Here is a 15,124-nt window from a genome sequence, read left to right as displayed (position 1 = left end):
TACTTTTATAGTATACCGGTCAAGGGCGTCGCCAGGAGATGGCGCAGAGGGGGGGGGGGCAAGTTGACTTTACATACTACAATTCATACTTTTTTCAGTCTCTATGAATAAGAAAAGTAGGTATGAATTGTGGGTAAAGCCGACAGCACATGAAGCTTTTCACTTGTACTACGAGCCTTACATCTATTACCAGATTTACAAATTGAAATAATGATTATTTCACATGAAATAGTTGTTATTCTGTTGTAGATGTAAAGTTTAAACTGACATGTTTTCAATGTCTCCGAGATCACGTGGATAGTGATTAGTGTTATCCTTCCTAATCTACAGGGTTCTGTTTAAGCATATTTTGTGGAACTGTACACCAAGTGGTGTACCAACAACCTATTTATTGGAAATCAGAAGTGGTCTACTTTCAGATTTGTTAATCTCATTTTCCGTTACCTACTTCCTCATCCATACTAAATATTATAAATGCGAAAGTATGTCTGTCTGTTACCTCTTCACACCTAAACTGCTGAACCGATTTTGCTGAAATTTGGTATGGAGATACTTTGAGTCCCGGGAAAGGACATAGGATACTTTTTATCCCGGAAAAATGTACGGTTCCTGTGCGATAAACGAATTTTGGCGCAACGGAGTTGCGGGCGTCATCTAGTGTTTTATAAAGATTACAATATGAAATACCTATGAAATTGTAGCAGAAAGGAAAAATGCTAAAGAGGTGTGAAAGGAGATGACACCTTCAACCGTATATAAGTAATGAACTAAAAACACTAGAAATGCGAAAAAGAACAACTTCGCAGGTTTTTGTGTTGAAAGTCGCGAGTTTCTGACTTGTTGCCTATTGCCCATAAACGGCATATCAAGAGCTTTTTTTATATTTTTTCAAATGTTCTAGAATCTAGATCAATGTAGAATTTCAGGACTTTCGAGATTATTCAAGAAAATTGTAATAATTTTCATTAGTTCCAATAATGTTCATTGGTTGTTATTAGTATTGAAGTACACATTGACATTGTATAATTTTAAATTGTAAGGTGTATAGGACTAACCCTAGATTTTTCAACAGTCACCGTACGCGTCTCATCATACCGTAACCTTGTTTCTTCATAAAGCCATCTCATAAAGTAAAAGTCTTTGCCAAAACACCCTGATACTGGCAACTCACAAAGGAGCCATTAATAAAAAAGAAGAAGAATTGTAAACTTTATTTAAAAAGATAATTTTTTTTCTCACTTTTTTGGTAAAAAGTGGGACCCCGTGCAAGTTTCTTACGCCGGTTCTTCTCGCCGGGATAGTTCCCGAACCGGTGGTAGGCACCAGTAGTATCAACATTCTGAAAGCATTTGTTACAAATCTATTCGGAAATAAAACATTTTTTATTTTATTTTATTACAATATATAAGAAGAGATGTTTGCGTTCAATTTTTTTCGACCTATCCACCAATTCTAAGAATTTTCTTGTGACTATCCCCAATATTTTGTTTTAATTCTTGTGAACTGACAAATAGGGGTAGCCCATTTGTTTTTAAACTCATTACTGAAATACACTTGAAATCATGGTTGAATTTGATTGTTGTGTGCACCGCTAAAGACACAGATTTTAGAAAAGGAGGGGAAGTAAGTTATTCTTCCCCTCCTTTTACTATGATAAGAATTTCGCGCGAGAAGTTACAAAGTCTTACTGACTTACATAAACATTTGGGACTTATGTTTAAATTGTAGAAAGCGAATTAATACACCAATGTAAAACATAGTCTTTATTTAAGAACGTTATTTACTATAAGTAATGTAATATTAACAGAAGTTCGACGACAGCCCCATCCGATTTCATATAATATAACAGCTGTATAACACTACGCATTGGCCGGTCAAGTCCTTATGTAAGATAATCTAGTAGGTACATAATGTGTGGGAAAATGATCGATGTTTTAGGCTTATAACCTACTTTATAGCCCTCTTAACAAGCGGTCAGTTTTACGTTATATAGTATACTCGCACAGGGGACGTTCTGACCGCGTCAGAATTGCTCCCGTGTGACTGACCGCTCGAACGTAGAATGCAAACGCAGCACGCTTCAAAGCATGACGGCTTTATGTCTGATAAGACCCATATACCTGATTTCGTCTAAAGTTGACTTTGCCTATACACTTATGCAGTTAATCTTAATATGCCTAAAATATCTTAATCGATTTTACCACACCTTATTCGCATCATAGTCGTCAGCCAGTCTATATTCTTCCAAGTCCATTAATTCGATTTTTACATAAGGCATAGCGAATACCCAATTTTATTATGATAGATATGATTGCGAATCATAATTATTGAGATTTTTTCGTGTTTAGGCGATCTTTCATACCTCAACGTTCAACATAAGCCATGTTTCACAGTCAATAAATACTAAAAGACGATTCCTGAATATTTTATCTTGAAATACACTAGAAATATTTAAACAACGCAAAATCACGACGTAAAATGGTAAAAGTAGTATCAATGATACAAGTAAACCAAGATTGTTTTGTATTCTTTACTACAAGAAAATATAATTTAACTCCTATAATTACATAGCCAAAATCTTTCAAACCATAATCATGATGCAATCCATAAAATATATTTATCTGTATTGCACAAATATGTTAAAATCATCTTTTCCATTCAACTATAAAACATAATATACATTTAAACTAAAGTATGATGATGGTTAGTGATTTTGATGTTGATTTGACAATGAATTTATGCAGATGATTTTCATATAGTACAAACCAATGTTCTATCGCTACAAATTTTAAAATTTACCCCCGAAGTTTAAGGAGTACACATATTAAAGTTTTACAAATATTCAAAACGAAAAGTACTATTTATATACTTAGTATTATCCAATATAATCTTACCTACGTATAACATTCAAACACATATTATAATAACTCAATAGCTTCAACTTTTGGTAAGTCCTAGGAAGTCACAAATATGTCGCCGGACATAAATTAAGATTAATAAAAAGCAAATTCAAACACAAATCATTAGCACGATTAAAACTAAATAAAACGGGCCTCGTTCGAATTTTAAATACTTAGTCAACGGCCAATGCGTATCAAATGTACACCCATCCTAAATTCAAGAAAAAAAAATACAGCGCTCGATAATTTTACCTATTCCACGCATATATAGTATCTAATAGAAAAATATGTGACCGCAGGCGGCGCGGGCAGGTTAGGTGACAAAGTCGTAGCCCAGGTACTTCTTATTTTTTCTCCTCACCCGGGCCGCTTTCTTGTCGTCGTAGTCGTCGGAGTTGTCATGGTCGGGGTCGTACGAGTTGTCGATGACCCAGTCCTCGCCGAGCTCCGTCTTGATCTGTTTCACCTGTTCCCGGACTGAGGGAGACTTCTTCTTGCGCTTCTTCGTGCTATCGGGGTCGCGGGGTCTCTTCCTCGGTCGCTCCTGGAGCACGAGGTGGGGATACTCTTCCACTATGTAGTTCTCCGGCTCGTAGCTGGTGGTGATCTCCACCCCGACTGACGGGTCGACGTCGGGCAGGATGTAGTAGTTCTCGAAGTTGCCCTGCAGGGTGATCTCGTTCATCTCGGCGGTGAAGTGTCGTTTCTTCTTGCCGGTGTTGCAGTGCTTGATGTAGGCGTACTTGGGCTTGGAGGGGTCCTCGGGGATGATGTTGACGGTCCACTCCTGCTGTTCCGAGCCGGGGATCTCCTTCACCTAATATGATTATTTTGTAAATTATTTTGATGAACTTGTGTAGAATGAAATTCTAGTCCAGAGTGCAAGTCGCTGGGAGCTGTGTCACGGTTTGTATTAAAATTAACTTAAAACAAGCCTTATTTATGTATATGATTTGATATAAATAAATAATAATTAACCTCCTCCATGGTGATCTCCTGCTCCTCTGCTATCTCGTAGATGAAGTTGTCGGAGATGTTGCCGTCCTCCTCCATGATGTGGAGGACCTCATTCTGGTTCTCCACTTGTTCCGGCTTCTGAGGGATTATCTGAAATTATAAATATTTTGATAATTTATAAAGTTCAACAAAAGTATAGGCTCAATAAAACCTTTTTGTATTTTTTTTAATTGCATAAATCAAATTTTTTTTCAAATGCAGCAAAAGAAACAATTCTAATGACAAAATTTCGGAAAGAATAAGTTGCGTAATCATTAAATAGTTAAATTGTCCATAAATGGACATCACACGAAGCATAGTGTGCGACTTCCTACGCTCTCTCGCTAAAAAAGGGAAGGGTGCCGAGGACAAGGGTGACACAATCCAGTCAACGAAACACCAGCAGGCTTAGCATGGTCACCATAGAAATTTCTTTCTATGGAAGAAAGACAAAGTGACAGATAGACAAAGGAAATCCGCCATTTTGTCACTAAAATCTGTCAGTATGTCCATTCTTTCCCGTTTCTAATGTTGTAATGCTAAGCCTGCTGTAAATTTACTCCGGCCACTTCATGAACTCACCTCAATAATCTGCTTGGGGTCGGGCATCTTGGTGATGACCTGCTCGGACTGGGTGATGGACGCCTCCGCCTTCTCCGTCTCTACCTTCACCACCCACAGCTGCTTCTTCTGCAGGTTCTTCAGGGACCTGTGAAGTAATAACAAGTTTAATTGAAGTTTCTGCTTCTTAGATATAATATTTTTGAAGAACCGGTTTTGATGCTTTTTTTAGAGGTAAATGTGCTCTTTGATAAAACACTAAAAACAGGAACATAATTATTTTAACTTAATTACAAGATATTCAATTTTAACAAAGCCTACAATATTCGCATAGCTTTAACAATATACTAATTCAGAATATAGCACTATAAAAATTCAATATGCTCACAGATATCCAAGTGTGTCCACAAGCTGTCTCACATTGAGTCTGGAGACGTTCTCCGGTACAACCTGTGCTGGCTCTACACAGTAGTTGTGCTCCATGCGGATTGTTTCTGCGACTGTGAACAAAACACATATTATGGTTCATGGATGAATAACAAACATGGAAGCAATATTAAGAGCAGAATCATGAACGATTTAGGCTGGTTTTAAAGACGCGTACCGTCCGCGCGGGTGGTAAGCGCGGCTCGCAAGCACGCGGATGACCCGCTCGAAATTATAAAACGAGTTCAGTGCCACGCCGTTGGCCACCTCGTACAGTCGCAATGAGAAAAGCGCGGCCGAAACACAGCTCATGGACCGCGACGCTTACCAACCGCGCTGGCAGACGCGTCATTATAAAACCACACTTAAGGTGAGACCGCACTAAGCGGCAATATGCGGCAGCGACGCAACACTTCACGTTCAATAGAATAGACTTTTTTTTATAAAATAAGGGGGCAAACGAGCAAACGGGTCACCTGATGGAAAACAACTACCTTCGCCCATGGACACTCGCAAGTCGCAACGTTAGAAGAGCTGCAGATATTGTGTCGCGAAGCGTCGCTGCCAAGTATAGTGGGGCTTAGCTCAGGGGTTCCCAAACTGTGCGCCGCGGCGCCCTGGTGCGCCGTAGAAAGGCAAGAGGGGCGCCGTGAGTCGATCCTCCATTATAATTTATCCAAAACCACTAATATTATAAAATACAACTATAATAATAATTACAGAGCAGGCAGATGATTAATTAATATTTGTTTATTATTATTTACCCGCTTAACCTAACTATAGTCATTAAATGTGTTTATTTGTGTATATTTCTGTAATAGCTAGGTAAAGTAGGGCGCCGCGCCGTGACAAAATATTGAGACTTGTAAGTGCGCCGCAGGCTGAAAAAGATTGGGAACCCCTGGCTTAGCTCATAATATGCTTGCATACAAAGAAGATTTGGGCTTTTCATTCGCGTTGCTTCGCTGCAGCCGGCAGCGTAAGGTGCTTTAGCGATGTCTCGCATTTAGTTTCACAAAACATCAATGACAAAAACGAAAAGCATCAAATAAAAATACAAAAACAAAAGTGAAAGATACAAAGACACTGAGGTGCCTTAGATCTGCCTACCGAACCTACCAATACAATTGACTGATAATGCGCTATAATTGTGGGCTGGATACTTTTGCACTGATAGTATTTATTTTCGATAATCTGTCACTTTGCTATAAAAATAATAGTTAATAAACGACATCTATAATACATATTATAAAATTATAAAACAAAGTCGTTTTTTTTTCGTTTAATCTTTAATACTAAGTACGCAACGGATTTTGATGATTCTTTCAGTGTTAGATAGCCCATTTATCGAGGAAGGCTATAGGCTATATTTTATCACGCTAAGACTAATAGGAGCGAAGAAATAGAGGAAAATGTGAAAAAAGCGGGGAAAATTATTTGAAAGGGCTAACGTGAACGCGCTAATCTCAGTAACTACTGGTCCGATTTGAAAAATTCTTTCAGTGTTAGATAGCCCATTTATTGAGGAAGGCTATAGGCTATATTTTATCACGCTAAAACTAATAGGAGAATGTGGAAAAAACGGGGGAAATTATTTGAAAGGGCTTATCTCGCGAACTACTGGAGCAATTTTTATGTTATTTGGCACAGATAAGAAGTAGACCACTTGAAGGATCATAGGCTAAGAAGTAGACCACTTGAAGGATCATAGGCTATCGATTTTAAAAAAAAATTCAGTTATAGCCACTGAAAAAAATTTTAACCCGTTATTTTATACCCGTGCGACGCCGGGGCGGGTCGCTAGTTAGACTATACATTAGCGACACTATCCTTAAACGAAATTTAGTATTAGGGTTATAGAAAGTACCTTTAGGCTTGTTGCGACAAAACTGTTCGAAAAGGCCCTGGTACGACTCTGTCTCCCGCCCTGGAAGCAGAGCCAGGCTTTAATTGACTACGGACACTACTCACTAGTCACTACTAAACAAGACTCTAGGCCCGTATTTTTGGTCAGTACTTACTACTTAATACCTCGATCGTGGGAATCGCAGACACAATAGATTTTCAATTGTTATGCGGCACCTCGGTTCCTTTTGGGAGTTGATGGGTTAATATTATAAATGTGTACGTCTGTCTGTTACATCCTCAAGCTTAAACCGCCGAACCGATTTTAATGAAAGTTAGTATGGACTATGGTATCCCCATGTCCTTTGACAAACGGGAAAGACTTAAGATTTTTTGGTACTAAAAATGTACAGTTCCCGCGCGTATATATGAATTTCTACGCAACGCAAAAGTAACATCATCACTTTCTACATTATACAATCAGTGCAAAAGTAGCCCAAATATACTTTTGATTGTTTTCAAGACATATTTTTCTACTTGTCTGGGGAGTGAACTTTACTTTTGAAGACGTGAGTTGAAGAACACGATAACTAGCATTTTGTAACATATTATGGACATTTACTCAGTTTTTTCCCTTATAATTTGAACAAACTTTATAACTTATCTACTTCAATCTTCATCACCTGGCTAATATATCTGGCTACACAAAAAATGCATATTTTTATTTGATATCATTTTTCAGCCTCTAATGCAAAAATACGGCATATTTTTTACTGTTACTTATCATGTTCTTCCACTCACAGTTCATTTATGTACTCACTTTTTTTATCGCTGGGCGAGAGCTGCACGGGTGCTACCTTCTCCTGCGGTGTGAGCAGCTCGGGCAGCATCGGGGAGTCGATCCACAGCCCCTGCTGATCCATCTCGAAATGGTACCTGACGAATGTTTAAAAATAAATAACTATAGTCGTGATAGTGATAATAATGATAGTGTTGAGGGGGGTGAAAGAGATAGAATGTGAAAAATTATTTGGGTATGTTAATTGAACTAAAAGAAAGAAAAAAGGAAGCTACCAATACAGTTGGAACGGCACAACTTTTAGATCCGTCGTCAAAATTGTGCTGTTTGATTTTGGTTCTTGTGGGGCGAGGAAACAAGGCAGGTGCTAGCCCACAGCGAATAAATAAATAAAAATTGTTTTATTTCTGAATAGATTTTTATCAATTAAGTATAGTTTACACAGAGCCAGTACTGGCTGCCAATAAGACTGGCAGCCAGTATTGGCTTGGTATATGCCGCGTGTGAATAGTTTTTTAAGCCAGGCCAAACTGTTCACACGCAGCCATGCCAATACTGGCTGCCAGTCTTATTGGCAGCCAGTATTGGCTCTGTGTAAACAATACTTTACTTTCAGAATCGACAGTAGATGGGCCATGTCAGTCTATATACATAGAGTGTTTGTTATTGACACATTAGTACTACTAATATATATTCTGTGACATTACTAGTAGCTATAGTATAGTATATTCTTGGTAAATATTGTTCACATACGGCGAAAGTCAGTTGTTCTAAAGTCTAAGCAAAGTAAAGTTGTGCACATTCTATAATAAACTTACCCGCATAGTTGCAAGCTGACATGCCTCCATAGGCACTCACTCTCCTCTTGCATAGCACCCTCAATCCAGTCCTGTCGTTTCTCATCTGTCGATGCTGATGTGTTAACACTACAAACAAACAGACATATTTAGGTAAAAAATAAATTCCTGATACCCAAAAATAATAGAAATAACTTTGGGGAGATTTTAAATATGTAGTAAAAATCTTAAAAAAAATGCAGGAACATACAAAATTTGGTTGTTATCTAATACACATAATATTAATAAATACAACACAAAAAAATACCCCATACAAATCCACTTGTGAGAACTTGACACTTGACAAGTGACCTATGGCATAATATTACAATAAACTATAAATTAATCAAATACCTGCATTGTAACTAAACCACTTCAAAATTTGATTAATTTAAATAAGCCTGATCAATAGGATAATTTTAAAACAAATTCTCTCTAATATTGTCAAGAGAAGAATCAATAGCAATTACTAGTAGTTTAAGAGCTTGTGATGCTAATAATATGAATTTATTTGAAACTAGACAACCTTGTATCACTTCTCTCCTAATACAAACCACCCCTGGACTTCCATATTTCAAGACTAAAATTAGCCGAATCTGTTCAGTTGTTCTCAAGTTTTAGTGAGACTAACAAATAAAACAATTTTATTTGAATAGATAGAATACAAATTTTATTAAATTTCGAACTGTTATAAAGAAATACAATAAATTTTAAGGCAGCCAAATGTGTGATTTCTGCAACATTTTGTTTAACCTAAGTCATATACATCTATAATTAATAATGTGTACATGTATAACAAATAAAACAAAATTCTATATTGCCAAAGTTAATTATGAAGTTTTTCCTGTTTCTGCATCATGAATCATGATAATATAATAAATAATATCAGCACACTAAAACTGAAGATCCATACATTATAATGTTCTGTAGGTTGTTCATAATAATGTATTTAGATATTAGGATAACCTCACTAATTTATTACAGGTTATAAGGGTTATAGGACTGGTTAGATATAATTGCAGTTTATTTTAAGCATATATTAATGATGTGGTAACAGTATTTATCTACTAGAATAATTAAATACAACCTGGAAAACCAGTTTAAACCATTATACTACATATAACCAAGGAGAATCTACAGAATAATAAACAAGTAAAAGATAGAAACAATGAAAAGAAATAAGAAACATTAATTTTGAAATTGAACAGTTGTCAATGTTTAAATGTTTATGAAATACTGCTGGTGTCGATTCTAACCAGGTTAAAGATTTAATATAGTAATTTAAGTTTTAAGTTACTATATCGTTTTATAATCCGAACCACTTTCACTGTTTATACTATAGAATTTACTATCATGTTGTACAAAATTCAGAAATCAGAGTGGAGAATTGTCAGCAAGGGACGTGGATAAACTAGCAGAGTATCTTGCCCGTATATTGACCTAATAAATTAGCGAATGTTAATTAATATGAGCAAATTTTGGTGGTCACGTCCCTCAGCCATGAGGATACAACTAGGAAGAAGAAATGAATATGAGGAGACAAGAACTGGATCATTTCTATCATACCTTCCTTAGACTTGAACATATCAACTTCACCTATTTTAATCAAAATTGATAATTTTTAACATTTTGCGATCATTTTTTGCGTTAATAACTATCGGAATAGCGTTAATGACACGAAAAAATAGAATATTTAACTACTATAGAGTGTTGAGTGGGAAAGGAAAACATAAATAAATATGATTTGTGATTATCTTTGTATACGATATTACGTAGCGTCGAGGTCATGGCAGACGCGCGCCCCGCTATGCAGGACCGACGAACGACCTCATATGAGCTCCCTAAGGCAGATAAACAATAAAATAGACTTACTTGTAGAAAGAAAAGCTGCAAATCACATCATACTCCAAATTGCAGCCCTCCACAACACACTTTTGGGCACACATTATGGGGACCCCGGTAGCTACCTCCTATTACGGAATCCTTGCACTCACATCGTTATTTCGAAGCGAAATTTATTAAATATGTTCATTTAGCGCCTAAAGTAACTTTCAAACAAACTAATTTGATGGATCTTTGTAAAATTATCAATCAAATGTCGAAAATGACATGCTGTCACAAAAAGTCGAAGTCCCAAATGCGTGCCATGAAATGGTGATGTAATTTTCCATAGCTTTGAATTGATAGCAACACAGGATGTTGAGAATAGACAACAATCGATCAAAAGTTTATATCGATATCACAACTCACAACTAGGTTCCCCCTAGTTGAACCTATTTTCATTATTTTAATGATATTAAAGAACAAATGTAATTCTTAATAATCAAAATATGCAATATTTTACGCAAGTTGAATCAAGAATTCGAAATTTTTATTCGATGCGGAACATACTGTGACATATTTTTTGAATTTCTTTTAATTTGAATGTTGTATGAAGTTGTTCTATAAAGTAATTATTAAAATTAAGCATAATTAAAGTAATTTAATTAGTGTTAAATGCAATTGAATATGTAAATAAAATTTCCTATTCGATTATTTGAATATCGATATTTTTTTGCTGTGCTGCCACTTACGAAAACTTTGCCATAGACAACTTATATCTGACGCTTTGTTTTGGCGGTAAATAGTTGGAAATTCTATTTTTCCTTTCTTAGTATATAAATAAGGATACGTATACGTTAATAGTAATACAAGGCATAATTCACATTACATTAATAAGCCACAGCTCGAATAAAAACCATTATATAACGTTTCGAATGACTGGTGCATAGACAAATTCCCTCTCTTTCATGGCGTATAATATTGATCCACGAAAGCGAAGTTACTTCCGGCCTAATAAGGTTATCTTATGTACTTGATGTACCATAGTATTGAAACTATTTTAGGGAATGTTAAATTCTGTTAATGGGAACAAAACTAATAAAATTGACAAAATTAATAATTTGATTACCTACGTCATTGTCATTTGTTGACAAAATTGTCATTATGTCAATGTTAAAATAGTGTCATGGCGTCAATAAAAATAGAAAGGAATTCTTTGACACTTGATAAAAATTAAAATTATGACACAACAACAATGATAGCAATTTGCAATCTTGGCAGACGACTGCGGTTTGAGATATTTCATGCTTAAGATGAGGCTTACGAGCAATAAATATCTTCATATTATTATTATTATTATGTAAATCAGGCGAGAGTCGAGAGAAACGATCGAAACGAGGCTACGCTGCGCTGCAGTAACCATAGCCTGCGCTCTGCAGTCTATTTTATGCACAGTTTAAAATTACGATCATATGGATACCATCATTGCGCCATTATGGCATTTATTATTGTACGTATGCAATAATAATACTAAGGCACAGTGATGGTCAGTGGCGTAACTATACCATCTGGGACCCGTGGCAAATTCTTTTGATGGTGCCTATCAGTAAAAATCTTCAGGTTGTACTTAGTTTAATTTTAACTAGCAACCTGCCCCGGCGTCGCACGGGTTATTTTAAATATTGCCACTTGCCACTGAAAAAATGATTAAAATCGATAGCCTATGCGTATATCCTTCACGTGGTCTACTTCTTATCTGTGCCATATACTTAACATAAAAATTCAGCAGTTCGCGAGATAAGCCCTTTCAAATAATTTCTCCCGTTTTTTCCACAATTACAATAGAGTAGCAATGTCTTACAAAAGATTCTCAGAAATGCGTAACCACTTTTTTGTTCAAAAGACAATGTCAAGTCATATATTCGTTATGTCATTATGTATGCGAGATATGCCTGCAGGCATCTTCGAAGTGGCAACGCGTTGCTACCGTAAACTTCCAATCTAGTTACGTTAGTAACATAGAATATCATTGCACAATTAGTTTTAGCGTGATAAAATATAGCATAAAGCCTTCCTCAATAAATGGGCTATCTAACACTGAAAGAATTTTTCAAATCGGACCAGTAGTTCCTGAGATTAGCGCGTTCAAGTTAGCCCTTTCAAATAATTTTCTTCGTTTTTCCACATTTTCCTCTATTTCTTCGCTCCTATTAGTTTTTACGTGACAAAATGTAGCCTATAGCCTTTCTCGATAAATGGGCTATCTAACACTGAAAAAATCATCAAAATCCGTTGCGTAGTTTTAAAGATTAAAGGGAATAAAGGGACATGAGGGAAAAAAGCGACTTTGTTTTATAATGATAATGTATACTTAGATAACCTACTTCTGTACCGTCCGTACCACACCTTCTCTTTGTTTGTACTCCGTGGATACAACGTTAAAAAAACTGAGGTACCAACCTCGGGACCCTCTTGAGTCGGGGGCCAGTGGCAATTGGCCAGTCCTGCCACCCAATAGTTACCACTGGTGATGGTATATATCTCTCTCTATCGTGGATATCGCAGACACCCACGATAGAGGTATGCGGCAGCCGGCTGCCGCTTGGGGATTGATGGTTTAATTTTAAATTATCTGCCTGCCTCTTGGTTTGATAGACTCTTAAGTCCAACCCAAGAGAAAAGAGCAGTTGGCAAGGGTCGGCAAGACCAATGGCCTACGCTACGACCTTATGAATCGGAAATCGGAATCTAACCTATTTTACATAATCCCAATATTTTATCATACGTGTAGCTGTTATAACCGCGCCCACTGCTTACAAATCTTACGAGTTACGATCTACTGTCTACAATTTTATTCAAAATATAATAAATATAGGTACAGTGCTCCCAAAGTGATAATGCGCATAGAAATTTTCGTAATGCGCATTATTAATTTGGGAGGAGAGAAAGAAGAGACGAGAGTTTATATTGTGAATTCTTCACATTTTCTAATTACGCGTACGTGTACGGAGTCACGCTTCGGTAGTCTAGCTCGAGTCATGAAAACGTTTGTTGGCTGATGGTTCCTAATATGGATAAATTCTTAAATTTCTACGTCGGCTTCTACATGCCTACGAAAACAAAAGTTTTATGCCCCGGGAAGGGATTGGAAATTTTTTGTTGCAGAAAAATGTACGGTTCCCGCGCGATAAACGAATTTTGACTCAAGGGAGTTGCGGGCGGCATCTACTCAATATCAAATTACTGAATAATATGAAGGTTTTATAGTCTTCCTCTTATACAGGGTGCAATTAAAACAAGGGCGGCCCTACGAAAAGTTGCATCGCAAAGGCGGGAGGTTTCCCTGTTTTGGATTAAGGCACACGCAGGGTTGACGAATTAGCCAAGGAGGACGCGCTGGGATTAAAAAGAAAGCCTGACTACGATCTGTGTCCTGTTTCATTCGTCAAACGTATCTTAAGAGTGGATACGATTGAGGAATGGGACAGAAGCTTTTTCACCAGGGGTAACGCATTTAAAGTAAGTTATTCATGCAACAACCATATCAGTTTGCCACCAATTGCTAACACCGGATCCGGTCGCCAGATCCGGTATATTGGGACCGGATCCGGTACCCGTAAAATGGTGCCGGATCCGGCGAATTACCGGACCCGATTTTCCGGATTGCAATCCCTATACGGAACCCTAAAAATACTAACCGCAACTGCGGGCAAAATGTAGTAGTTTTCCTTGTAGTAAGTTTCCTTGCCCATGGTGTTAAAGGCGCGGAAACCGTACATTTTACAGTGCCGGGTTTTCTAGTATTTCCATATTAGGTACAAACCGCTGAACTGATTTGTATGCAACAATCAGTTCAGCGGTTTGAGTGTGAACTGTGAAGAAGCAACAGATACATTTGGCTTCGGGCCTAGGTAAAGATCTGGGCATAGAAATTAATGAAGCTTGCTAGATGTAATCAAGCCGATGAATAAAATATAAATCTTGCTTCCGTCGTTTTGCAAACATATTATCAACTTCAAGGCCCGTATTTATAAGCTGCTCTCTATCTCCTACTCAATAACAATCTTGGCTGATACGCTCTCAGCATCTTAATTATTAATTACTTATCTTTAATTAGTAGTTTCATATTAACTTTTAGTTTTTACATCTCTTAAGTCAGGTTTGACTGAGGAAAAAGCTTCTCAAGCTTCGATCAAATATTTCTGCATGTAGTTTGCAATGTCATTTGCATCAATCAATACAATAAACGATCATGCGTGCACACTGCGTGCATTACAGCACGTAACGTATGTCATCCTGAATTACCATCTAGGGAGCGCTTAATAATATGTTAACACTCAGTTAGCACAGTGCTTAAGTACGATCTATTAAAACAGCATCTTAATAATGACCTTGATCATAATATCTTGATCAACAGTAAGTGCAGTTTATTAATACGGACCCTAGAGTTCTGGCTAGTTTATATTTGAATAACTTCTTAGTAGCTAAATGGTGGTTAAATTAAATGAAAAATAAATAAAAAGCACATTTTCTTATTAATTTATTTATCAAATAATAATATGTATAATATATAACTTACACAAGCCTTAACAGCCTTAAAGAACGCCGGCGGGGAACCAATAGATATTTTTTTAAAGTGAAAATAATCAAAAAAATTACACCGTATTTTTCACAAGATTACAAACCACGCCGACGCCAAAAAGCGATCTTAATAAAAAAATGTCTCTTAATTTTTAATACACCTATATGACTACTATAAAACAAGTTACGAAGAAGTCACTGCCCCTTGCGAATTGTTTTAACGTGGGCTAACACCCACAAATGACTCGATTAAGCAGGGAAGCACCACCACATTTTGGCGCCAACATTTTTGACAGTCCGCCATCTTGTTTGTGATACTTTCCCCGCGTTCCATTTGATGTTAAAAACGATCAAAACCC

The 15,124-nt window shown here is 36.8% G+C and overlaps 1 protein-coding gene and 1 long non-coding RNA gene across 2 annotated transcripts; one reads left to right on the top strand and one right to left on the bottom strand.

Annotated features, from left to right (window-relative positions):
• The first annotated feature begins 1,792 nt into the window (after positions 1 to 1,792).
• On the top strand, positions 1,793 to 14,280 carry LOC121736639. Its single transcript, XR_006037047.1, has 3 exons — positions 1,793 to 1,873; positions 6,785 to 6,790; positions 14,269 to 14,280. It is a non-coding gene; the product is annotated as an uncharacterized LOC121736639 (long non-coding RNA).
• Positions 2,712 to 10,515, bottom strand: LOC121736628. Its single transcript, XM_042127956.1, has 7 exons — positions 10,236 to 10,515; positions 8,346 to 8,453; positions 7,549 to 7,664; positions 4,846 to 4,957; positions 4,479 to 4,605; positions 3,879 to 4,007; positions 2,712 to 3,717 (listed from the first exon to the last, which is right to left on the bottom strand). Exons 1-7 carry the CDS (start codon positions 10,307 to 10,309, stop codon positions 3,214 to 3,216), a joined length of 1,170 nt encoding a protein of 389 aa, XP_041983890.1. The 5' UTR covers positions 10,310 to 10,515; the 3' UTR covers positions 2,712 to 3,213.
• Positions 14,281 to 15,124: the final 844 nt, after the last annotated feature.

Source organism: Aricia agestis, chromosome 19, assembly GCF_905147365.1.
Source record: "Aricia agestis chromosome 19, ilAriAges1.1, whole genome shotgun sequence".
NCBI lineage: Eukaryota > Metazoa > Arthropoda > Insecta > Lepidoptera > Lycaenidae > Aricia > Aricia agestis.
This window is presented reverse-complemented; position numbering and strand designations above follow the sequence as displayed.

Excerpts from the sequence above, each read along its gene's own strand:
- LOC121736628 (XM_042127956.1), bottom strand. The coding sequence starts at position 10,309 with ATGTGTGCCCAAAAGTGTGTTGTGGAGGGCTGCAATTTGGAGTATGAT. Across the intron at positions 4,958-7,548 it reads CTCGCCCAGCGATAAAAAAA|TCGCAGAAACAATCCGCATG; the intron begins GTGAGTACATAA and ends TTTTGTTCACAG. Across the intron at positions 4,606-4,845 it reads GTGGACACACTTGGATATCT|GTCCCTGAAGAACCTGCAGA; the intron begins GTGAGCATATTG and ends ATTACTTCACAG.